The sequence below is a fragment of the Myxine glutinosa genome, chromosome 7, assembly GCF_964187855.1.
Source record: "Myxine glutinosa chromosome 7, kmMyxGlut1.1, whole genome shotgun sequence".
In the NCBI taxonomy this organism is placed as follows: Eukaryota; Metazoa; Chordata; class Myxini; order Myxiniformes; family Myxinidae; genus Myxine; species Myxine glutinosa.
Window position 1 is genome coordinate 166028474 of NC_136267.1, and position 25033 is coordinate 166053506.

Here is a 25033-nt window from a genome sequence, read left to right on the forward strand (position 1 = left end):
CCATGACTTTGCTGATAATTGGGAGAAGGCTGTTTGGTCTGTAGTTGCTAGGATCTGTTTTTGCACCTTTTTTGTGCAAAGCGGTGATGTTGGCTGATTTCCAAGCAGATGGCAGATGACCTTGAGCAAAAGAGAGGGTGAAGAGAACAGAGAGAGAGTGAAAGAGCGGAAGAACAGGATTTTAGGACCCGTGGGCTGATGCCGTCAGGTCCATTTGCAGAATCAGTGTCGAGGGTTGACAGAAACGTTTCCACCTTGTCAGGAGGAAAGGACACAGAGTCCAGGAGCAGCTGGGTACGACTGGGTACGGTGGGGTACAGAGAGGGATGGGTTTGGGACACAAGATTTAGAGGCAAACACAGAGTTGAGGCATTCAGCTTTTTCACGTGCGGAGTCAGCCGTGTCGCCGTTTGAGGTGAGGGAGGGGATGGAGGGGGAACAAACACCTTGAAACAGATTTGACCAGATGCCACCAGGATTTGGAAGAGGGAGACAGATAAGAGAGTTCGGTCTTGAGAACGGAGAGATATTGTTTCCTGGCTCACCTGAGGGTGGACACACACTTGTTTCAGGCTTTGTGAAACGAAATGAGATTTCCTTTCGTTGGATTTGCTTTCCAGGAGACGAAAGCAAGTTGTTTCTCGGCAACAGTCTCACCACAAGATTCCGTGTACCATGGACGGGAGGAAGGGTATGACAACTGAAGACGAGATGGGATAAATCTGTGCATGAGAGAGAGCAATTTACTTTGGAAAAATTCCCAGGATGAGTTGATGTCAGAGGCGGTAGAGATGGGGGACCAGTCCAGATGATTGATGGCTGCTTGAAGACCGTGCCAGTTGGCCTGAGTGAAATGCCAGACTCATCGACGCTGAGGAGGCTCTCTGAGAATGGTCAGAGAGAATGGTCATTAACTCCTTCTACAGTTTTTGACTGATCTTTACAAAATTTGGTATACATTCACAGGACCATCGGGGGATAACCATAGGAGGTCAACAGTCATGATCCCCTGGACTCTTATTCCTGAAGAGTCGATGGGTTATCACCAGGATGAATTATTGGGAGCTGCACCACTTCCAGCTTCACCATCAACGGCTGTGTTCCGCATGTGTGTCAATCTTCACAAACAGATATATTGTTCTCCGATTCAGCACTACCCACAATGACTTACATATCCTGACACCTCTGGCTGCACTATTGTTGGCTTTGCATCACCACTACCCAACCAAGACGACTTCTGGCTGTGCCTTCTGGCTTTGCATTGCATGTGACCTTAGTGTGTTGTTTGTGTTTGCATCGTGCTCGAGTCGGGGGGACATGGACGTGCTTGGTGTCGTGCTGCATTGAGCTGCCCAGGAGTCCCTTTGAAGCGGGGTTTTACCGACTGCTGCACGGTGGACTTGGTGCTTCAACCAATGAATGGCGTCACTCATCGCATGACTCCTTTCGTGGTTTGGATGAGGCCGGCGGTGATTCTGTGGGCAGTAGATGCGATGGCAGTTGCTTAGGCAGTGGAGGACCTCAGTCAGCAATTGTGAATTGATTTCTTCATCAGTGTTTCATTATAGCAGCTTTGCATTTTCATATAATTCGTAACAGTGATTTGTTTGAGCGATTGACTAAACTGCTTGAGCGATTGACACAAAACTTTCAACACAGGAGCGCCTACCCATGGAGAATTTCCTTTATATCAAAGTTGCATGATAATTGGATGGAAAATGCAGCCGGCCAGTGTTCCAAAATATCAGGTTTCTGCAAGCATGGTGTCGTGAAAATATGATCTTTGATTTCAACTAGGGCATGCCCGTACTATATATATATCTAAAATTATATCCCCCCCCTCTATTTACATGAAATGGTTTGGTCCATGTGCGAAATGGTTTGGTCCAAAGCGAACGGCTTGCGAGTACGGTGACAATCCCCCCCCCCCTCTATTTACATGAAATGGTTTGGTCCAAAGCGACCGGCTTGCAAGTACGGTGACAATCCCCCCCCTCTATTTACATGAAATGGTTTGGTCCAAAGCGAACGGCTTGCGGAGTTTGGTAAAGAAATCGCCATAGCTCGGTAACTACTTGTCCGATTAATATGAAACCTTGAAAAGGCACATCCTCGGGTCCCCAGCAATATACCTGGCAAGTTTCAAGTATATCGGACCCGTGGTTGTCGAGAAACAGCGGTCACAGACATACAGACATACATACATACATACACACAGAGATTACTGGAATTATAGATAGATAAAGCCTGCTAATTGCGACAGGTTCCAAAGACGTGGCGTACACCTACACAAGGCACAGCAAATAATTTCATTACTACAGAACAAAGCGAAAAGCATGTCTCAATCGATATACACTGAAATCCTACAGTTCAGCTTACCAAATCTCCCAGGAAGCAAAGCAGCATCTCGCGGCACCTCGCAGCAGCAGATTAAATACGCTAGCCAAGCATACGCCCATGTAAGATAGATAAGAACTCTTTCACGCCTTCCACCAGCGGAGTAGTAGTTTGAATAGGATTTTATTATCACACATGGGTTGCAGGGTATTTCATGTTTCAGGTATAAACTACCTCGACTTCACTTCGCTCGGCCAAAATGCTCTTATTTCAAGTTTTTACTTTGATTTGATTATGAATAGAAAGTTTTTATTGTGGCGATGACCTTCCACGTGTGAAAATAATGTGGTGCGGCTAATATCAGGCCAATTCATATGGAATTGTATGGAAAGCAAAGAAAATATTTCACACACACACATGCACACCTCGCTCATAGATATAAATATATATATATACTAGCCGAAACCCGTGGAACATCCACGGAAGGGAGGATGTGGTGTATGGAAAGAGTATACCATTATGGATGGCATAGGGGATTTTGTAAACCCACCTGATGAGGTTAGCGTACACCGCGATCGATGACACCGGCACAAATGCATGCTCTGGAATGTCCACTCAGTGGACGGCTTGCTGTCGCCTTCGACTGTCCAATCAGCGGATGGCTTGCTTCGCCTTCACCCAGCAGACGCCAATAAGATGGCGCCGTATCGGCAGTTAATCGGATGCTTTTGGGCCCCATAGTCGACTAATTCAGATTTTTCGAGTATGGCTGTATGTGATAAACAAAGAGCGTGGTTCGTAGATCGTAAATCCATTAGTGCCGTGGGCATCGGGTCACTGGGTGCGGCGTAAAAGGGATAACAAAGTCGAGTCCTTACGCTATTATTATATACTAGCCGAAACCCGTGGAACATCCACGGAAGGGAGGATGTGGTGTATGGATAGAGTGTACCATTACGGATGGCATAGGGGATTTGCTTGTCCGAGTAAGAGTTAGGAAGAAAGATGAGAATGAAGAGTGCGTATATGAACAACGATCGCCGACACCGGCACAAATGCATGCTCTGGATTGTCCACTCAGTGGACGGCTTGCTTTCGCCTTCGCCTGTCCAATCAGCGGACGGCTTGCTTCGCCTTTGCCCAGCAGACGCCAATACGATGGCGTCGTAAGATGGCATCGTATCGGCAGTTAATCGGATGCTTTTGGGCCCCAACGTCGGCTAATTCAGATTTTTCGAGTATGGCTGTATGTGATAAACAAAGAGTGCGGTTCGTAGATCGTAAATCCATTAGTGCCGTGGGCATCGGGTCACTGGGTGCGGCGTAAAAGGGATAACAAAGTCGAGTCCTTACGCTATTATTATATAGATATATAATATAATATATATATATATATATATATATATATATATATATATATCTCTATATATAAAGGAGGAGTGTCTGTCTGTCTGTCTTGATGTCCGCTTATAACTCAAGAACTACACATCGGAGAAAAGTTTTAGACACAGATTCGGAATCAGCATAAAATCCCGGTGGTTATAGGTGACTTTTTATTTTAATATCAATGGTTTAAAAAACCACGCCAGCTGCAATTCCGTGGTGTAGTTTGTGGCGGCGCTATTGCCCCTTTCCGATCCCATGACGCATTGCGGTTCCGATTCGCGATGAGGTCTATGCGCTATCACCGACACTTTTCCACCTTTTCCATACCTTTTAATCAGATTTACCTTATCGTCCATCGTAACCACATTACGCTTGGAAACACTAGCATTATCCTTCTTCGGACCCATGGCTAACACAGACAGAGTAAAGGAATACTGTATGTCGCCTCTGTTGTGAATGCGAAGCAGCGGTTGCGCGTACGTACAGTATACTGTACGTACATATTTATATTTTTTTAATGTGCTTTTTCTTGTATTTTAAATTGTTTTTTAGCTTCTTTTATTGTTAATTTATGTGCTATTTTATTTATTTTAAATATATTTTTAAGGAAAACAAATGTTTTCACGTCCGTAGGAGTGACGTAAAGTCGCACATAATGACAAAATGCGCGCCATTTTTTCGCGCCAAGAACAAATAAACGGTTTTTTTTTTAGTTGAGATTTTATTCGAATTCAAATTTAATTAAATTCCAACTGTTGGAAACAATAATTATTTCAACTGTTGGAAATATTTTTTTGGTTAACCAATGACGGTCGATTTAATCTCGACCTTCCCCAAATGCGGAAGAGTGCGGCGCTGCAGGAGCGCAGGTGAAACCCAGGAAATGCACGTTGGTGTTCACAGTGGAAATGCCCATGGACGGCATCGTGGTTAACGGCATCGTGGTTAACGGCATCGTGGTTAACGGCATCGTGGTTAACGGCATCATGGTTGACGGCATTGCTACGAATTCCTTCTGGGAATCTGACCCAAGCCACAATCTCCCAAACCCATATCCGTGCAAGTCCTTCTCGCCCAGACACGGTAATGACTAACGTACCCTCCGACCTCCCCTCATCCTGCTTCCAGGCCCTGGGCTCCTCTGGCTTTGCCGATTGTGAGAGTCCAAAGCTTTTTAGCTCCAGTCAGAGCTGACTCAGTGCTGCAAAGTCTGCCATTTCAATCGTTGTGGGACGGGTCGGGTGTTGTGGGACGGGTCGGGTGTTGTGGGACGGGTCGGGTGTTGTGGGATGGGTCGGGTGTTGTGAGACAGGTCGGGTGTTGTGGGACGGGTCGGGTGTTGTGGGACTGGTCGGGTACGTGGGACGGGTCGGGTGTTGTGGGACGGGTCGGGTGTTGTGGGACGGGTCGGGTGTTGTGGGACGGGTCGGGTGTTGTGGGACTGGTCGGGTGTTGTGGGACGGGTCGGGTGTTGTGGGACGGGTCGGGTGTTGTGGGACGGGTCGGGTGTTGTGGGACGGGTCGGGTGTTGTGGGACTGGTCGGGTGTTGTGGGATGGGTCGGGTGTTGTGGGACTGGTCGGGTATTGTGGGACGGGTCGGGTATTGTGGGACGGGTCGGGTACTGTGGGATGGGTCGGGTACTGTGGGACGGGTCGGGTACTGTGGGACGGGTCGGGTACTGTGGGATGGCTCGGGTACTGTGGGACAGGTCGGGTATTGTGGGACGGGTGATGTTGAAGCGATCGTCAGAACGATGTTGTATCGAGACCAGAATCCCGCTCGGTTGACAGTCACACTGCCAAGATAGGCAAAAGTGTCCTCAAGAGGCGGCTGGGAAATCACACCTTTGGGTATGGACGTTCAACGGCTCCCAATCGACGAACCGCAAATTCCCACTCAAAATCCACGTTACACACACACACCAGATTAACGTCTGGATGGTTGTGAAAATGGTTGAAGCGAGGTGAAGAACCTGGAGCGATGCGAAATCAGGCGCGAGACAAAACGGCCAACGGTCCGTTCTCGAGACGTAACGGCACTCTAATGATTCTCTTCGGAATCAACCGCAAAACCTGTCACGCAGGTTTATCTGTCACAGCGATAACAACTCTGTCGCAGGAATCCCTTTCCCAGGAAACCCCAAAGTTAACCAGAAATGTATACCAAGAGGTTTTGAGAAATTGAAAATTGATAAAACGTCATGTAGGCAATGTACTGTGATATTGCTCTAAAATATACATGTTCTTTTCATCATATATTTGTCTTATTCTTATTCAACCCGGGCGAAGCCGGGTACCTCAGCTAGTATATATATATACAGTCCGTATCAAAAAAAAGGTAATCCGAATTCAAGGCGTTGATATGTAAAGGTTATTTAGTTTGACAATTTACATGTGGTTTACCAATTATGAGGAGATCCTCAGCTTTCCATTGATGCCTTTCATGCATCATTGCTGTCACACATGACCGAGTACATGTTCATTGAAAATGACAAGTTCAAATCGCATTTTTACAAGTTTGGCTAATCGGTGCAAAACAGTTTTAAATGGATGCATTTACTTGTCGACTGCCAAGTTGATTATGTAAAATTGTTAACCTGGTCTGGTAGTCGGTTGCGTCATCCTTTGTTTAAGATGGGTATTTAAGATGGGCCTACAGTGTATGGGTTTAGAGACAGTCCAGGTCATTGAAAAGATGGTTCAACCTACGACTGAACAGCGGACCTTCATGGTTACACCTTTCACCAAACTGGAAGTTTTCAGCGAACTGTGGGACGTATTCTGTATTCTGTATGAACTGTATTCAGGGAACGTTTCCCAGAATGGGAGCCTCCAGCAGCCAAAACCATCTGGGCGAATGTTAGAAAATACCAAGAGCATGGCACTAGCCTCAACCGCAACAAGGAGAATTCTGGTAGGAGGCGCACTGGGCGATCGGAAATGAACATTGCAGCAGTAAGGCAGCAAGTTTTGGAGCATCCTAGGGATACCAGCGCAAGACGAAATGGGATGGGATTGCCTTCGGCAACATTCAACCGAATCACAAGACTGGACCTCCACCAACATCCATATCGGATTCACATCCGGCATCAACTTACGCCAGGGGATTTTGCCAGGAGGCTGGTGCTTGCCAGATGGTTGATAGCACGTTGCAAAGCAGATGTCAATTTCCTGCGGTATCTCTTTATCGGCGACGAAGCTGCTTTCACCATGGACGGCAAGGCCAATACCCATAATGTTCTTGAATATGCACCGACAGGACAACCCCCAGAATTTAATTTTTACACCAACATGAATCGACAAAAGTGGACTGTTTGGTTGGGACTTTGTGGAAGTGGTCAGGTGATCGGACCATTTTTCTTTCAAAGGAATGTCAATGGTAACAGGTATCTGCAGATGATCAATGATGAAGTTTTACCGCAGCTGGAAGAGAACTTTGAGCGACAGGTCCGTGGTGTCTTCAGATATCTCTGGTGGGCCCAAGACAGCGCCCCAGCACATCGTCTTATCGCTGTCCGAGATCGACTGAGGGAACTCTTTGGAGACCGAGTCATCACCCTCAACCATGCAGTGGAATGGCCGCCAAGATCACCTGACCTCACACCATGTGATTATTTCCTTTGGGGACATTTAAAGAACAAGGTGTGCGTAATTCCTCCCCGTGATCTTGACGAATTGCAGGGCCGTATTCGACATGAAGTGGATGCTTTGCACAATGACCCGGCTTTGGTGAGATGAGTTGTTCAGGGCATGCTCCGCCGCTGTGAGCTTTGTGTTGAAAGGGGAGGTGGACATGTTGAAGGTGTGGGTGCATAAAGGCCAATCATTCCTGAGAAAAGTTCACATCTGACATTCATTTTGCACCAATTATCCTGACTTACATCGATTATCCAAACTTGTAAAAATGCGATTTGAACTTGTCATTTTCAATGAACATGTACTCGGTCATGTGTGACAGCAATGATGCATGGAAGGTATCAATGGAAAGCTGAGGATCTCCGCTTAATTAGTAAACCACATGTAAATTGTCAAAATAAATAACATTTGCATATTAACCCCTTGAATTCGGATTACCTTTTTTTTGATACCCACTGTATATATATATATATATATATATATATATATATATATATATATATATCTATATATATATATATATATATATATATATATATATATATATATATATATATATATATATATATATATATATATATATATATATCTATATATATATATATATATATATATATATATACATATATATATATATATATATATATATATATATATATATATATATATATATATATATATACACACATATATATATATACATATATATATATATATATATATTATTATATATATAATTATATATATATATATATATTATTATTATTATATATATATGTATATATATAATCGGGAGATTAAATCAGACGCGGGCGTAGCTTCAGGACGTCGATCTTTAATTTTCGACAAGCTTTTGACCAACAAATGTCCTCTTCTTAGTCTACAGAAACAACAGGCATGTATATCAGACATGTGTATATCTATATTATAATAGCCGTAGATGATTCTGTCTGTCTGTCTGTCTGTTGGGTGTCTGTCCAGGGTGTGGCTTACTCGGTTTGCAGAGTAGCTCCACCCATTCTGGGAGTGGCTTCATATAATTATAAACAAATATCCACCATTTTATTAACTCGCATAGCTTTGAGGCCTGTTTTGTAGGCCTGTGGTGTCTTGCTCTCTCTCCCAGTTTTATTTCAAATCAAATTCGATATATCATTTCATTTTTCACAGTCGCTAACATCGTTTTAGACTCGGTTGAAAAAAAATGGGAAGAAAATCCAATGAAAGTTGCCCTTTATAGAACGAAATGAATTCTCAAATGCCTGTAACTTTAAGGCCATTGAGTCTCTCTCACGCCTTTATCTCCAATCTAACACATCATATGATTTCATTTTTATCGATGGTTTCAGACTCGGTGTCAGCAATAATTGAGAACATTCCACACATGCGGGAAAATGCAGAGATATATTTTTAAAAATCGCGTCATGGTGTATCATACACCGCCCAACATGACACCGACGGCAACGTGTCGATATATATTAAAAATTCGCTTTTGCTTTTCCGTTAAGATATATTAGTTTTTCGTTTGATGACAGTCGTCACAAAAACGTCAACAATGATGCCGACATATATTTCTTCGTTTTTATTTCATTCAACATTATTAGCCGGAAGTAAAATATGTTTCAGGAAATTACCGAGAGATATTTCTTCGTTTTTTAATTAGTTATGTGCGCATACACTTTAAATAGGTTTATTTGAAATCTTTAATTTTCCACAATATAATTTACTTGCCATTTATCATTTGATGATTACGAGACTTCCTCTTGAGGATCGTGACAATTCATGCGCTGCGTGGAAACTTCTATTTCCAAAATGAATGAGACGATCGATGAAGAACGCAGACTTGAACAGGATGCAGCAAGAAAGCGAATGAGACGGGCGAACGAGTCCATCGACGAACGTCAATGCAAACTTGCGGGGTCACCCGTGGGAATCCCACGGGCATGGATGTGTGTGACATTTCGACATATTGAGTTCGATGCTGCACATTCATTTTTACAAAATGGTTACTGGCAAGTCATCAGATCCAGAAATGGTGTAATGAACACAATTTATTTACGCGCAAGCACGAAAGCAAGACGGGCCGATTTCCGATGCCGACGGGCCGACGGGCGAGACGGGCCGATTTGGAGCAATAAAAAGAACGAGACGGGAGAGAAACGAGACGGGGAAAGCCGATTGGAGAGGCGAGTGAGGAGCGATTGGAGAGGCGAGTGAGGAGCGATTGGAGAGGTGAGTGAGGAGCGATTGGAGAGGCGAGTGAGGAGCGATTGGAGAGGCGAGTGAGGAGCGATTGGAGAGGCGAGTGAGGAGCGATTGGAGAGGCGAGTGAGGAGCGATTGGAGAGGCGAGTGAGGAGTGATTGGAGAGGAGAGTGAGGGATTGGAGAGGAGAGGAGTGTGAGGGATTGGAGAGGTGAGGGATTGGAGAGGAGAGGAATGTGAGGGAGAGGAGAGGAGTGCTAGGTGGAGAGAGGAGAGTGTCAGGTGGAGAGAGGGGAAGTGTCAGGTGGAGAGGAGTGAGGGGTTACATATTATGTGAAATAAATAAATTGTGTTCATTACACCATTTCTGGATCTGATGACTTGACAGTAACCATTTTGTAAAAATGAATGTGCAGCATCTAACTCAATATGTCGAAATGTCACACACGTCCATGCCCTTGGGATTCCCACGGGTGACCCCACTATATTTCTTCGTTTTTATTTCATTCAACATTATTATCCGGAAGTAAAGGTTCACATGTTCATTTCACGTGTGCAAAAACAAACTCCATTTCACGTGTGCATGGACATGAAACACAGACGGGAAATTGCTTAGAGATATTTCGTTCGAAGCGATTATACACCGCCCAAATAAAATATTTCACCGATACACCGAGCGAATTTCAGCGAATTTCACCGAGTTTCAGGAAATTACCCAGAGATATTTCTTCGTTTTTATTTCATTAGTTACTAGCAGAAGTACTCAGCGTTGCCGGGCGGGGGAGGGGGGAAGGGCACGTACACTTTAAACATGTATATACATGTGGGATGTGGGATATATACATGTGGGACGTGTGTGTGTGTGTGCGTGTGCGCGTGCATATGTGTGTGTGTGTGTGTGTGTGTGTGTGTGTGTGTGTGTGTGTGTGTGTGTGTGTGTGTGTGTGTGTGTGTGTGCGCGTGCATATATGTGTATGTGTGTATATATATGTCTGTGTGTGTGTGTGTGTGTGTGTGTATGTGTATATATATATATACATATATATATATATATATATATATATATATATTAGGGTGGTCCTCAAATGTAAACATTAACTTTTCTAAAGTGCTTTTCCATTTTTTTATTACACCTGTAGAGAAAACAAATTGGGTAAAATTTCATTTCATTTTGAAAACTTTTACCACTGTCACATGGCCCCTGCTAATCTGCTAATCAGCACTATACAGAAATTATTTCGGTTTGTTTCAGTTATGATGGCAAGTGCAAGTACTTCAAGAAGAGCAACCAGAAAAAAGAACCATGTGTGGCTGATAGGCTGCCATATTGAAAAACTACCAGAAACTCGGCTCCCATCTTGGCAAGAGATTCTGCAGCGATACTTTAAGCTGCTGTGATGAGAAATTGGACATAAGCTGAGATGGACATAAGCTGAGATGCTGAGAAATTGGACATAAGCAGTGCCGCAACAACTGTTGTTCGTGAGACATTATGCATCTGGGAGAAAGCACGGATCCCCACTGCAGATGAGCGGAATATCATTGCAAAACTAGAGAGAAAAGTAGAACAATACAGATCCATCCTGAAAGGAAAGAGCCGGCGATCTGTCCCTCAGATAAAGAAAGAAGAGCAGTTTCAAACCGGTCTACGTGACTTATTTGACATTGCTCATGTTGATGTCCTTGATCTGATCAAAATACCAGCGGACCGTGAATTCCTTAAGGCACAATGGGAGCCAGGTCGACGGGGCTTTATGGTTGGTGTTGACAAGGTGCTAGCAGGAAAAGAGGAGCGGACACATCAACGCGACAAGGTGTTGACTGAAAGAGAGCAGCATGAAAAAGAGAAGCAAGCAGCCCGAGAGGAGACTCTTGAGCTAGCATCATCAACAGACAGCAGTGCTGAAGCCAGTGATCATGACGACTCTGCTGTTCTATCTGCTTCAAAGAGGCAGAGCCGAAAGCGTGCAAGTAGCATTGTTACACCGGACCTAACAGCAGCTCTCGACCGCACCAAGGTTAGCGATCGATCAGCTGTTCACATCTTGTCAGCAGCAGCCTCTGCTCTGGGACACGACCCTTCAGAGTTGGCCATCAACCGCACATCGATCAGGAAATCCAGGCGGATCCAACGGAAGACAATTGCAGGTGACATCCAGGCATCCTATGCTCCAAACACAAGTCTGGTGGTTCATTGGGATGGCAAGCTCCTTCCAGACGATGGGACTAAAAAAGTTGATCGCCTTCCTGTCATTGTCATTGACCGACAAGGAACTGGAAAGCTTCTGGGTGTGCCAAAGCTGCCAGCAGGAACTGGACTAGCAACAGCTGCTGCTGTTATGCAATGCCTCGAAGAATGGCATTTGCAAGACATGGTGGCAGGTATGAGCTTTGACACGACAGCCAGCAACACTGGTTCAGCACTTGGTGCATGCACTATTTTGCAGCAAAGGCTTGGACGATCACTATTACATTTTGCATGCCGGTATCACATTCTGGAACTAGTGGTAGAGGCAGCAATGGCAGCATTCAAACCATTTATTGGTCCATCGAAAGGACCTGAGATAGCCGTCTTCAAGCGTTTCCAGTCAAACTGGAATTCCATTGACCAAAGCAAGTTTAAGCCAATGATGCCTGATGACCTGGACTCTGTAGTTTCAGGTGTATTTTTAAGTTGCAAAGAAGATGCCATTTCATTCTGCATCCAGAAACTGGAATCGGGCCAACTACGAGATGACTACCGTGAACTTCTTGAGTTGACTATTATTCTGTTTGGTGAGCATCCTCCGAGAGGATTCAGGTTCATGCAGCCAGGAGCCATGCATCGGGCAAGATGGATGGCCTGTGTGATTTATGGAATCAAGATCTACTTGTTCCGTGATCAGTTTCGACTGACCCCAAAGGAACTCACTGGCATAAAGCGTTTTACAGCATTTGTTGGAGCAGTGTATACCAAAGCTTGGTTCAGCGCTCCATCTGCCATTGGTGCTCCCGCTGGAGACCTAGCTCTCTTAAAAGCACTCATTTTCTATCCTGATTCAGTGATTGCCGAAGCCACCAGCAAAAAGCTTTCCAATCACTTGTGGTACCTCAGCGAAGAACTGGCAGGACTTGCTCTGTTTGATGATGGTGTTGAGCTTGATGTCAAGGGAATGATAGTAGCTGCTCTTAAAGAAGAATGCCAAGATAATCCTTAACCATGGGTACATGTGGATCTTACAGCAAAAGAAGCCATCGCTGCCAAGACTGTTGCAGATTTTGTTACTTCTGCCTCACTGCGAATTTTTACTGCATTCAAAGTCAATACTGACTTCCTAGAAAAGGACCCTGGTGAGTGGGCCGATGACCCATCATTTCAGTCATCACAGCACGTCTTGCGCGGTATTGCCACTGTCAACGACTTTGCAGAACGTGGTGTAGCATTAATACAGGACTACAATCAAGTCTTGACAAAGGATGAACAGCAGCGCCAGTACCTGTTGCAAGTTGTTGAGTGGCATCGCCATCAGTTCCCTGAAGCAAAGAAGATAAGGAGGAAATAATTTACCACAGAACTTATTAATGAGGAATCAATGGTCTGGAGGACTCTTACTCTTTGTGTTTATGATGATTGTCATACATTCTTACTGATTTGGGATTACATCTGAGTGTTAGTTTATTAAAAACAATTTTGTGTATCGATACTGAAACATTGTAATTTTCAACCCATGTGTGACAGTAGCAAATAAAGTCGTATAGAAACCATCTTTGGCACATTTCATTTTTTCACAACAAGGAACAATTTTAGCAACAAGCACCTGAAAAAAGTCCAATTTTATTTTTTGGTGTACATTTGAGGACCACCCTAATATATATATATATATATATATATATATATATATATATATATATATATATATATATATATATATGTGTGTGTGCATATGTATGTATGTGTGTGCATGTGTGTCGATGTACATTTGTCTGTACGTGTGTGTGTGCGTGTATGTATGTATATATGTGTGTGTGTGTGTTTTTGTGCATGTGTATATATGTGTGTGTCTGTATGTGTATATTGTTGTGTGTGTGTGTGTGTGTGTGTGTGTGTGTGTGTGTGTGTGTATGTATGTGTGTGTGTGGGTGTACATGTGTGTATGTGTATATATATATGTGTGTGTATATGTCTGTATGTGCATATGTGTATGTGTGTGCATGTGTGTCGGTGTACATGTGTGTGTATGTGTGTGTATATATGTGTGTGTCTGTATGTGTATATATGTGTGTCTGTATGTGTATATATATATGTGTGTGCATGTGTGTGGGTGTACATGTGTGTGTACGTGTGTGTGTGTGTATGTATGTATATGTGTGTATGTGTATGCATGTGTGTGTGTGTGTCTGTGTGTGTGTATGTGTATATGTGTATGTGTCTGTGTGTGTATATGTGTATGTGTGTGCATGTGTGTGTATACATATGTGTATGTGTATATGCATGTGTCGGTGTACATGTGTGTGTACGTGTGCATGCGTGTGTGTGTGTGTGTGTGTGTGTGTGTGTGTGTGTGTGTGTGTGTGTGTGTGTGTGTGTGTGTGTGTGTGTGTGGATGTGGATGTGTGTGTGTGTGTGTGGATGTGTATGTGTGTTTGCGCGTGTGTGTATATATGTGTGTGTATGTGTATATGTGTATGTGTGTCGGTGTACGTGTGTGTGTGTGTGTGTGTGTGTGTGTGTTTGTGTGGGTGTGTGAATAAGAGAGAGACCGAATTGTGAGATACAGAAATGAAAAAACGAGGTGTGTGTGTGTGTGTGTTATTGTGAAACTGCATGTGCAGGTGCAGCACCTAACTCAATATGTCGAAATGTCACACACGTCCATGCCCGTGGGATTCCCACGGGTGACCCCACTAGTATATATATATATATATATATATATATATATATATATATATATATATATATATATATATATATATGTATATATATATATATATATATGTATATATATATATATATATGTATATATATATATATATATATATATATATATATATATATATATATATATATATATATTGTTGCGGACATGAGGACTGTATTTTTTTGATTGTGTGTATTATTATTATTGTTATTATTATTCTGCGCCTCCTGCCTCCGGAGCTGTGTAAAGGTCAAAGGGCGTCCCATAATTAGTCCATAAAGCATCCACACCACAGCTAATCATAGAATACCCCTGTTCAACAGTTATATCTTATTATGTGTTTTAGGGTAAGGCTGTGTCTCCCATTAATTGAAATACTCCATTGCACCAGTGAAAGAGATAGATTCCCTTCATTCCCACTCCCAAAACCTCCATTCCCCCTCTCGTCGATTGGATACTACCTCCGCTCCAACTATTGCCGCCATTGACCACGAGGCAGGGTTGGGGAAGAAAGGCGGGTCCCCACCTCGTCATAGAGGGGAGGAGTGAGTCAGCCCCACTCAACCAACCACGAACAAGGGGTTGGACTTGGAGAGGGTGTGGAAAGAAAGATCGAGGAGGTTCGCGAAGGTTGAGGGGTGGGGCCTATATAACCCACGGCAGGGCGTTTCCCAAGGGCAGAAGGGAGAAGATGAGCTTTTACCGAAACTGTGAGAGAAGTCCAGAGTTGAGCTGCAGATCGAGCCACCGAAACTGCGAGAGAAGTCCAGAGTTGAGCCGCAGATCGAGCCACCGAAACTGCGAGAGAAGTCCAGAGTTGAGCTGCAAATCGAGCCACCGCAACTGCAGCCACAGCAGCGTGAGGCCTGGACGGCAGTTTGGAGCAGGGCCGCGAAGGGGCGGCGGCTGCCCAACGAGTCGATCGGGGCAGGACTAGTTGGACCTCCCTATCCCGCCAGCCATCCATCTCCCGCCAGTCCTATCATCATTCCCCGTGTAAGTGTGCTCGTAGTCTGTCTTTTGTCTTGTCCCTGGGTAGTAACAATAAGTCTGTATAAGCTAGTATTTTCACTGTGTCACCTGCGTCTCATGTGCTTGTAAATAAACGTGACTGCTGTCTTTTTGCTTATGTGTGTAAATAGTAAATAAATTTAGTAGTATTTCCAAACCTTTCTTTGCCTTCGTTTTCCTCTTTTCATTCGGTCGCTTTAGAGTTTTCCCGATTGAATAGCGGTGGCGCGATCTGGCCAAAGTTTGGGGCAAATCGGGTATTAGTCGGGGAATAACTGTTCGGTTGCGGAGCCTTCGCTCGGCAAATATAACATCTATAACCGCGTCCGCAACAATTGGTGTCTGGGAGTGAGATACGGACCCGAAGCGCGCTTAACGCTCTCAAAATTACAAGCTGCTGGAAATTTGTGTTGAAAAGCAAAAACCCGAATTTTGAAATCGCGCCATGGCTGGTCAAGGCGATCGGATGCCGGTGGGTGAGCTAGAGATAGACGGGGTGGAATCGACCCAGGACCTCGGGGAAATGTATATGGAAGAGGTAGGTGGTTGAGGGGGTATCAGACGCACAAGATGGCGTCCTCGCGCACGTGGGTGTAGCGGCACCAAATTTTGCCGCGCCCGTGACCGTAGCAGCATCAAATTGCGCTGCGCACGTGGTCGCGGCAGCCGAGCCAGAGATGCCAGAGTACATGCGAGTCTTTATGATTCAAATGATGGCAAAAATGGATGCTCAGGGGGAGCGATTGGAGGGCCAAATGGGGGTAATGAGGGACGGAGCGAGGGCTGATAGTGAGCGATTGGGGGGCGAAATGGGGGGCAAAATGGGAGAAATGGGGGGCAAAATGGGAGAAATGGGGGAACGGCTAGAAGCTAAATTTGAGGGGTTAGACAACGGGATAAAAGAGGTAAAGAATGGGTTAACGGGGGTGGAAAATAGAATGGCTGCCCAGGAGAATCAGTTAGAGGGGGTTAAAAATGGGTTAATGGGGTTAGAAAATAGGATGGAAGACAAATTGCGGGAAATAGGGGAGCAATCCGCCCGGGAAATCGAACAGATGGGGAACCAGATGGAGGAGATGAAAGAGGAGATACGACGAGGTGTAAGTGAGGAGGTCTCGGGGGTACGGGAGGAGGTAAAGCGAGGCGAAAAGCGTATAGAGAAAGAGGTGAGGAATAATACGGCGAGGTTACAAGGGGGAATAGAGGGTCTGACGGAGGAGGTGGAACAGCTGACGGAGGGACAGACGGAGTTAGTGGAGCAGGTTCAAAGGAACACTGCAGTACTAGGGGGGTTAAAGGCGACACAAAAAGAAATTAAAAATGACTTAATAGCGACACAGAAGCAATGTCAGATGGTACGTGAGGGACTGACAATGAGGTTGGACGAGGTGACAGAGGTAATGGAGACGAAGGACCGGCAGGTGAGGACGCACATAGAAACGGTCAAGGTAGCCTTAGAGGACGAACTTGAGGAGACGCACCGGGAAATAAAAGAGGTGAAGCAAAAATTAGAGGAAGTGGAAGAAGAGGTGAGTGAAATTAAGAAGAGACGGACAGAAACTAAGAGAGAAATACAGGAGGAGGTGATGGAATATGTACAAGGTCGGTGCTCAACTCATGATGTGCTTCTCACTAACCAAATAAAGTGTTTGCAGGTGGCAAAGGAGGTGCGGAGACGAGGTGCCAAGGTGAGTGGCGAAATATTCGGCAATGTATATGATGTGAGGAAAGCTTCAGTCGGCTTGGGGATTGGTTTAGACCCGGGTGTTCGTGAGAGGCCGTTGGTGAAGTGTGCGACAGGTCTGGTGTGCGAAAAAAGAGGTGTGCGAGAATGTCCGACTCTGGGGTGTGTGAGGAAAAAGTGCGCGCCAAGGAGTGAGTGTGCTGTCGAGAGTGAATCGGTCGTAGCGCGTGTGCGAGGGGGCACATGGAAGCGCGGTGTGGTGAGTGTTACAGAGGACGTAACGAGAGAGTGTACACCTGTGGTGAGTGTTACCGAGGATGTAACGAGAGCATGCACGCCTGTGGTGAGTGTTACAGAGGAAGTAACGGGAGAGTGTGCGCAAGAGTATGCGCGAGAAAGGTGTGTAATGGACAGGTGCATGAGGAAAGAGTGCGCTGTCAAGAGTGAGGGAGAATGCATGCCTGTGGTGAGTGTTACAGAGGGTGTAACGGGAGAGTGTGCGCAAGAGTGTGCGCGAGAAAGGTGTGTAACGGACAGGTGCATGAGGAAAGAGTGCGCTGTCGAGAGTAAGGGTGAGTGCGCTGTCAAGAGTGGTGGTGAAAGTAGTGCGAGTGACACGGAGCGTGAGTTGGTTGTGACAGGTGAGCGAGGATGTACACCTGGAATGGAAGGATGCATACCTGGAATGGTAGAGCGTGTGTGGGAATGCACACTTGAGTTGGTCGTGAGGCACGTAGTTGGGTGTGCGAGTGAGAGCACACCTGTGATTGTCACAGAGGAGGTGACCGAGAAGGGGGCGCGAAGAGGTGTGTTGGTGAGGTGTGCGAACGGCGAATGTGTGCCAAAGTGTTCGGTGGTCAGGTGTGTGACCAAGTCTGTGAGCGGAATGAGTGTACCGAGGTGTGTAAGGAAAGGTACGAGGAGCATGGGAACAGCTGGAGGTATGAGCAAGAAAGGGGTAGCGTATGCGTGTAAGCATGCAGGTGAGGCATCGACGGTAACCGGGTTAGCGGTTAGAACGACATTTAGCCGAATTGGGCCCTCGGTGCGTGCCGGGCTTCGCGTGCCGCGAGAACCAGCGGGGATCCGAGCCACGGCGGGTTCGAAAGGACCGCCGTACGCGATCCACGCTGGGCCTCGCTTTGAACGGCCGCGTCCGTGCTCCACTAGGCGGAGCGGGCAGCCCGATAGGAAGGGTCGTCATGGCGACCACTTTTTATTGAGACGTTCCGGCAGGTCGAGATCGGGCAATTGGATGGCTCGGTGCCGAGATGGTGCGTGGGATCTCGGCCCGAGTAAGCCTCCTTCCCTGCACCGAATGTCGGACGCATCCAGCCGCAGGCACCAAACAACCCGCATTCATTGCTCGGCTGTACGAAGCCGGGCTGTAGAAGTGAATTGGCGCACCGAGAGGATCTAATAAGTAGACGGGGGATGAGGTTAGTGTTCTGGACCCGAAATTAGAAAAACGAAAGTTGATGATTGGCAAAGGATTGGCAAAGTGATTGGTAATGGTACAGTGATTGGCAGATGATTGGCAAATTTTTGATTTGTTGGATTTGGTGTGCAAAATTAATAGTGGGAGATGCCCCATGTGGTGGGATGGCCAATCCACCATCCCTCACAGGGGGGCGGGGGCAAAGGAGCACTAGTTTATGGGGTTTATGGCAGTGAAAACTAGCCCGGGTGGGTTAGGATATTGTGTGTAGGGACCTAGAAGATGACATTAGGTAACGTTAAGGTTAGTTAGTGACAAGGATACCTGTAGTGGGGACGCAGGTAGATTAGTGTGGATTATAATGACGTGGTATGTGCTTAGTTTAAAGGGAAGACGGGGAGCACTAAGTTAGCAGGGCAAAAGGTAGATGAGATGATGCCGTGTGAGTGTTGGAGGTGTCTTCGGAAGTGTATTGTGAAAGTGTATGGTGAACAGGTGTAATTGAACAGGTGTGATTGCACAGGTGTGCAACTGGACAGGTTTGTGGAGCAGTGTATGAGTGAGTGAAGGTGATTGTGTATTGTGCTGACCGAATGGTCCAGGAAGAGGAGGAGGGTGCAGGTGGCACCAGGTGTGAGTACACAGGTGTGCACCAACAGGTGTGTGGAAGACATGGAGTGTGGAATATATGGCGGATTGGAATGGATGGTCATGGAGTGAGTATGGTGGAAACAATGGAGTGGAGTGGATGGTGCGGAGGTGTGAATGGGGGAAGAGTGGACCCCCCTCACGGATACCTGGGGCGGGTAGTGTAAGTGTTAGGTAGAGGGTACAGGTAAATTGTGGTTGGATATTGGCATCTGTGGTGCGAGGTGAAAGAATGGTATTTGGATGGGTGCATTAGTGTTGTGGAAATGGCTGGGCGTGTAGCCTGTTAGTGTGTGTAGTTGGTTTGGGCACTCCACCACTGTGAGGATGTCGGCCAGGTGAGGCCGCAGGTGGGCTCTGGGAGCCGGTAGAGTTGTTGTGGATGGGGCCCGAGGATCCGGAGGACGGACCCGGGTAGCCCAGTGCCAGAGGGTACCAAGGGGTGACAGAGCCAGGAGGGGCCTTCCCCAGTTAGATAGGTTAGGTTAAGGAGCAGGTAAGCTCGGGTGGCAACTACAGTGGTGGAGGTGTGCAGGTGGGTAGACCTGCTGGGAGAGCTACACGTCACAGCCCAGAAATTGTGCAAGGGCACCGGGAGATGAATCGGGGGAGTGAGACCCCAAATTGAGAAGCACCACAGTTTGGTCAATGGGAATTGGTTATTAGAACCCATAGTGTAAGTGGCCAATGGATTGGCAGGGCAAGACCCTGGGTAGTGTAAAGTGTGTTAATGTCATTTAGAGGATAGTTAGGATTGGAGTCTCCTCGCACCATCTGCATCCACTCACCTGAGGTGACGGGTACTCCACACCATGCCATGTTTTTATTATTTTTATGATGCAAATGTTTTGGATTGTGAGACGCATCATGACGTGGGTGTGACATTGTGCTTTGTGTTCCATCTCTTCCTCCTTATGAGGATTGATGATGAATTGATGATGGCAAATTTTGGATAGTGGGGGAGTGAAGACGAATTTGGTATAAGGGAAATAAGGGGAAGACGTGATGGTAGCGACGGATTGGTAATGTGTAGATTTTGTACATATGGGGTAAGGGCAAGGTTAGTGTAGGTGACAGGGGGGTGACGTACGGTAGGGACGAGCTTTCTCACTTCGCCCTCCGTACGCATTTCGCCTTGCATTGACTTATTGATGTGTACCCTTGTGACCTTACCCCTCGCTCATTTGTCTCTTTTGTCTCCCACATGACCTGTGCGCCATTGGGCGCCGAGGGGAGCGTGCGTGAGTCCTCCATTGTGCGCCCGGAATTCCCAGAACCAGCTGTCTGCATCGATGCACCACATTATGGACCACATGCCTGTGGCCGAGCACCACGTATGGACCCCATGGGTTGGGGCATGGCCCCTCTGCTGGAACCGGCCATGAGGGCCCGAAATCTTGCTGGCGGACCTTGGCCACAGGGCACCGATGCCCCACAGGTGAACCACACTAGTCGGCCCTGTGGGCCATAAATAAAGAAAATAAAAGGGACACATTGGGTGCATTTTTCAGTTCAAATAGGCCGCCAGTAAGAAAATGAAAGGAAATGACAACATCTGGAAGAAAGTAAATAGCCAGCAGAGGGAGCCGAAGAGCAAGAGACCACCTGCATGGTTAGGGGTTGTTGGTTTATTTTTATTATTGAACATGCATTGAACACTGATGAACTATGGTGACTGCACCGATTGGTGCTTGAGGGTGCTTGTGTTGGTGCGTTTTTGGGTGCTTTCATGGTGCGTCGATGCAGAGCAGACTGTCTCCCCCCCAGAAAGAACAATTACAGGTCCTGGGTTAGTTTTGTAAATAAAAGCAGAGTCATTGTAAATAATGCTCCCCACCGTCAATGTATAGTTTGAAGACCATTCCGCAATTCGGTTAACTGTGGGCGTAAGTCTGTTAGGCAGGGTGCAATGGAGCAGCGGGACACATTTATTTATGTTTTAAAACTGTCGCACTCAGGGTCAGGTTAAAAGTACAGGGAACTACACCTACGTGTCACACTAAATAAAAGTTGTAGGCCCGGGACGTGCCTAAGAGGAGGAGGGTGCAGTGTTGCGGACATGAGGACTGTATTTTTGTGATTGTGTGTATTATTATTATTGTTATTATTATTCTGCGCCTCCTGCCTCCGGAGCTGTGTAAAGGTCAAAGGGCGTCCCATAATTAGTCCATAAAGCATCCACACCACAGCTAATCATAGAATACCCCTGTTCAACAGTTATATCTTATTATGTGTTTTAGGGTAAGGCTGTGTCTCCCATTAATTGAAATACTCCATTGCACCAGTGAAAGAGATAGATTCCCTTCATTCCCACTCCCAAAACCTCCATTCCCCCTCTCGTTGATTGGAAACTACCTCCGCTCCAACTATTGCCGCCATTGACCACGAGGCAGGGTTGGGGAAGAAAGGCAGGTCCCCACCTCATCATAGAGGGGAGGAGTGAGTCAGCCCCACTCAACCAACCATGAACAAGGGGTTGGACTTTGAGAGGGTGTGGAAAGAAAGATCGAGGAGGTTCGCGAAGCTTGAGGGGTGGGGCCTATATAACCCACGGCAGGGCGTTTCCCAAGGGCAGAAGGGAGATGATGAGCTTTTACCGAAACTGTGAGAGAAGTCCAGAGTTGAGCTGCAGATCGAGCCACCGAAACTGCGAGAGAAGTCCAGAGTTGAGCCGCAGATCGAGCCACCGAAACTGCGAGAGAAGTCCAGAGTTGAGCTGCAAATCGAGCCACCGCAACTGCAGCCACAGCAGCGTGAGGCCTGGACGGCAGTTTGGAGCAGGGCCGCGAAGGGGCGGTGGCTGCCCAACGAGTCGATCGGGGCAGGACTAGTTGGACCTCCCTATCCCGCCAGCCATCCATCTCCCGCCAGTCCTATCATCATTCCCCGTGTAAGTGTGCTCGTAGTCTGTCTTTTGTCTTGTCCCTGGGTAGTAACAATAAGTCTGTATAAGCTAGTATTTTCACTGTGTCACCTGCGTCTCATGTGCTTGTAAATAAACGTGACTGCTGTCTTTTTGCTTATGTGTGTAAATAGTAAATAAATTTAGTAGTATTTCCAAACCTTTCTTTGCCTTCGTTTTCCTCTTTGCATTCGGTCGCTTTAGAGTTTTCCATATTGGGCAGCCGCGGTGCGATACGGCCAACGTTTGGGTGGAATCGGGTTCTAGTCGGGGAATAACTGTTCGGTCGCGGCAACACCACCGCTCGGTAAAATAACATCTTTAATCGCGTCCGTAACAATATATATATATATATATATATATATATATATATATATATATATATATAAATAAATATATATATATGTGGCAAAGAGTCACATTAGCTAGGACTAACCGTAACCGTATTATGAAAGACTCACCTTGAATAAATGTCTGTCTCCGATTAGATATAACTTCATGTCCTTGGTGATACCATTTCACATTTGGCTGTGGGTCTCCCTTTCCACAGCAGCTCAACACAACATGCAGTCCTTCGATCACAGTTTGATCCGACAAGGTGCAGGAAAAATCAGGAGCTGTCATTGAGGATTCCTCATTTATCCTTCTGGATTCATGTTCTCGTGCCATGGAGCAAGGCAGCACGTTATGATAAGTCCTGTGTAAAAATCAACTTTGAAAAATCTTTTTGGATATAATGAGCAATTTCAGCTATAATTTCAGAGCTTTCTTTGTGGAGACAATTATAATTATCTTTCATAGATTTACAAAGAATTGCATACAAGGTGCTTATCAATCGCGATAATATCTATGTATCCTTCTATCCCCATTATTTATAGATACCTATCTATCTCGATTTTAAAACGAGAATGGTACTCAGTAGAGAGCATACCTCTGCAACTCTGAACAGTTTACATTTTGCACCCCACTGATAGGTCAGATCTGGATTCGGACCTGAACCAAAATCAAATCGCTTGTTTTTGTCGCCTAAGCAACTCATCCGCTTAATTTTGTAATAATCCATCCACAACTTTCTGAAATACCATGCTCTATATCATTTTGGCTCTATCGATGAACCTTAAAGAATCAATCGACAATTTTTTTTTAATTATCGTATCCAGATCTGGATTCGGATCATCATCAAAATCGAATTGATTCGTCCTTGTCAAACACCCAACCTGTCTACCACGTTTCGTCCAAACCCATCCATAACTTTTAGAGATATCCTGTTTACAAACAGGCAGACAGGGGTGAAAACAAGCTCCATCCAACTTGGGTGGCGGAGGTAACTATCTGCATTTTTTTTAAAGGTAAGGGTGCGACATCTGCATCATCCTGTAGATTGTGAAGAGCTTGTTTACCTCAACTTGTACTACAAATAGGTGTGCATAACCATCCTTGACCATGTTGTGGAACGTCAGGCAGGTCCTCGCTTTTTTCTCTTTTTTTAATTCCTCCCTCACTTTTTCACCTTTATTTGCTTTTAAATTCCTTTCCTTTGCACCCGCTTGAGCAATTGACACGAAATATTCAACATAGGAGCGCCTACCTATGGAATATTTTTTATATAACAAAGTTACATGATTATTATTGCATGGAAAATGTGGTCTGCGTTCCAAATTTGCTTTCGGTAGGCATGCGTCGCAGGGCATTTCACGTATCAGGAATAAACGACCTCGACCTCGCTTCACTTACTCTCAGCCGAATTTGGGGGTTTATACGAGGACTGATGGTCCTACAGGATGGTGCAGAGGTAGCACACTTACCTTTGAAATTCCAAGCTTGGGTTCTATTTCTGGCCTGATGATAAACTTATTCGATTAGCGCTTCCCATGCAGGATATTGCAGCACAAAGTATGTCATCCCTCAGGTGGATGTTAACCTGGGTGTCCCATCCGCAAGCATTAGATAACCATTCTTTGAACTCTGTCATCATACACTGAACTCAACCATCTGAAAAAAAAACTCCATATTTGACTTATCACTAACATTCGTGTGCCATGCCAATTGGCAAATGTGACCATTGATTGGGCAACCGAGCCGATCCAGCACGTATACCCAATGAACGTTCCTGGCAGTGAGACAACATAACTGGTTGTCGCTAGGCTATGCTCGTGACACACCGATAGAGGAGGTATCACAGGTTGCTGGGTCTCCACATGGAAGGTGGCCAAGGAAGAGCGATTGGACCATATGCTGTTTATGCAAAAAAACTCAGTGAAATCGAGCTAAATCACGAGTCTAAATCACTAGTCGAAATCAGTAGTCTAAATCATCACTGTTAAAATCACTAGTCCAAATCACTACTGTCGAAATCACTAGTCTAAATCACTACTGTCAAAATCACTAGTCTAAATCACTACTGTCAAAATCACTAGTCTAAATCACTACGGTCGATATCACTACTGTCGAAATCACTACTGTCGAAATTACTTCTGTCGAAATTACCAGGTCTAAATCACTACTGTTGAAATCACTCGTCCAAATCACTTCTGTCGAAATCACTTGTCAAAATCACGAGTTTAAATCACCACTGTCGAAATCGCTCGTCCAAATCACATCTGTTGAAATCATTAGTCTAAATCACTAATGTCGAAATCACGAGTCTAAATCACTTCTGTCGAAATCACTAGTCTAAATCACTACTATCGAAATCACTAGTCTAAATCACGAGTTTAAATCACCACTGTCGAAATCGCTTGTCCAAATCACATCTGTTGAAATCATTAGTCTAAATCACTACTATCGAAATCACTAGTCTAAATCACTTCTGTCGAAATCACTAGTCTAAATCACTACTATCGAAATCACTAGTCAAAATCACTAGTCTAAATCACTACTGTCGAAAT

At 45.5% G+C, this 25033-nt stretch overlaps 1 protein-coding gene across 6 annotated transcripts in view; it reads right to left on the minus strand.

The window, feature by feature from the left end:
• The window catches only part of LOC137413539 (striated muscle preferentially expressed protein kinase-like), a 170696-nt gene that overhangs the window by 139872 nt on the left and 5791 nt on the right, over positions 1-25033 (minus strand). For 4 of the 6 annotated variants that reach the window (XM_078782513.1, XM_078782515.1, XM_078782516.1 and 1 more), the window contains one exon: positions 22607-22842. The exons of the other annotated variants lie outside the window; for them this stretch is intronic. In XM_078782513.1, coding sequence (XP_078638639.1) covers positions 22607-22814 — 208 coding nt within the window. In that variant the 5' untranslated portion in view covers positions 22815-22842. The remainder of the gene's footprint in view (positions 1-22606; positions 22843-25033) is intronic. 6 annotated transcript variants of the gene reach the window in all.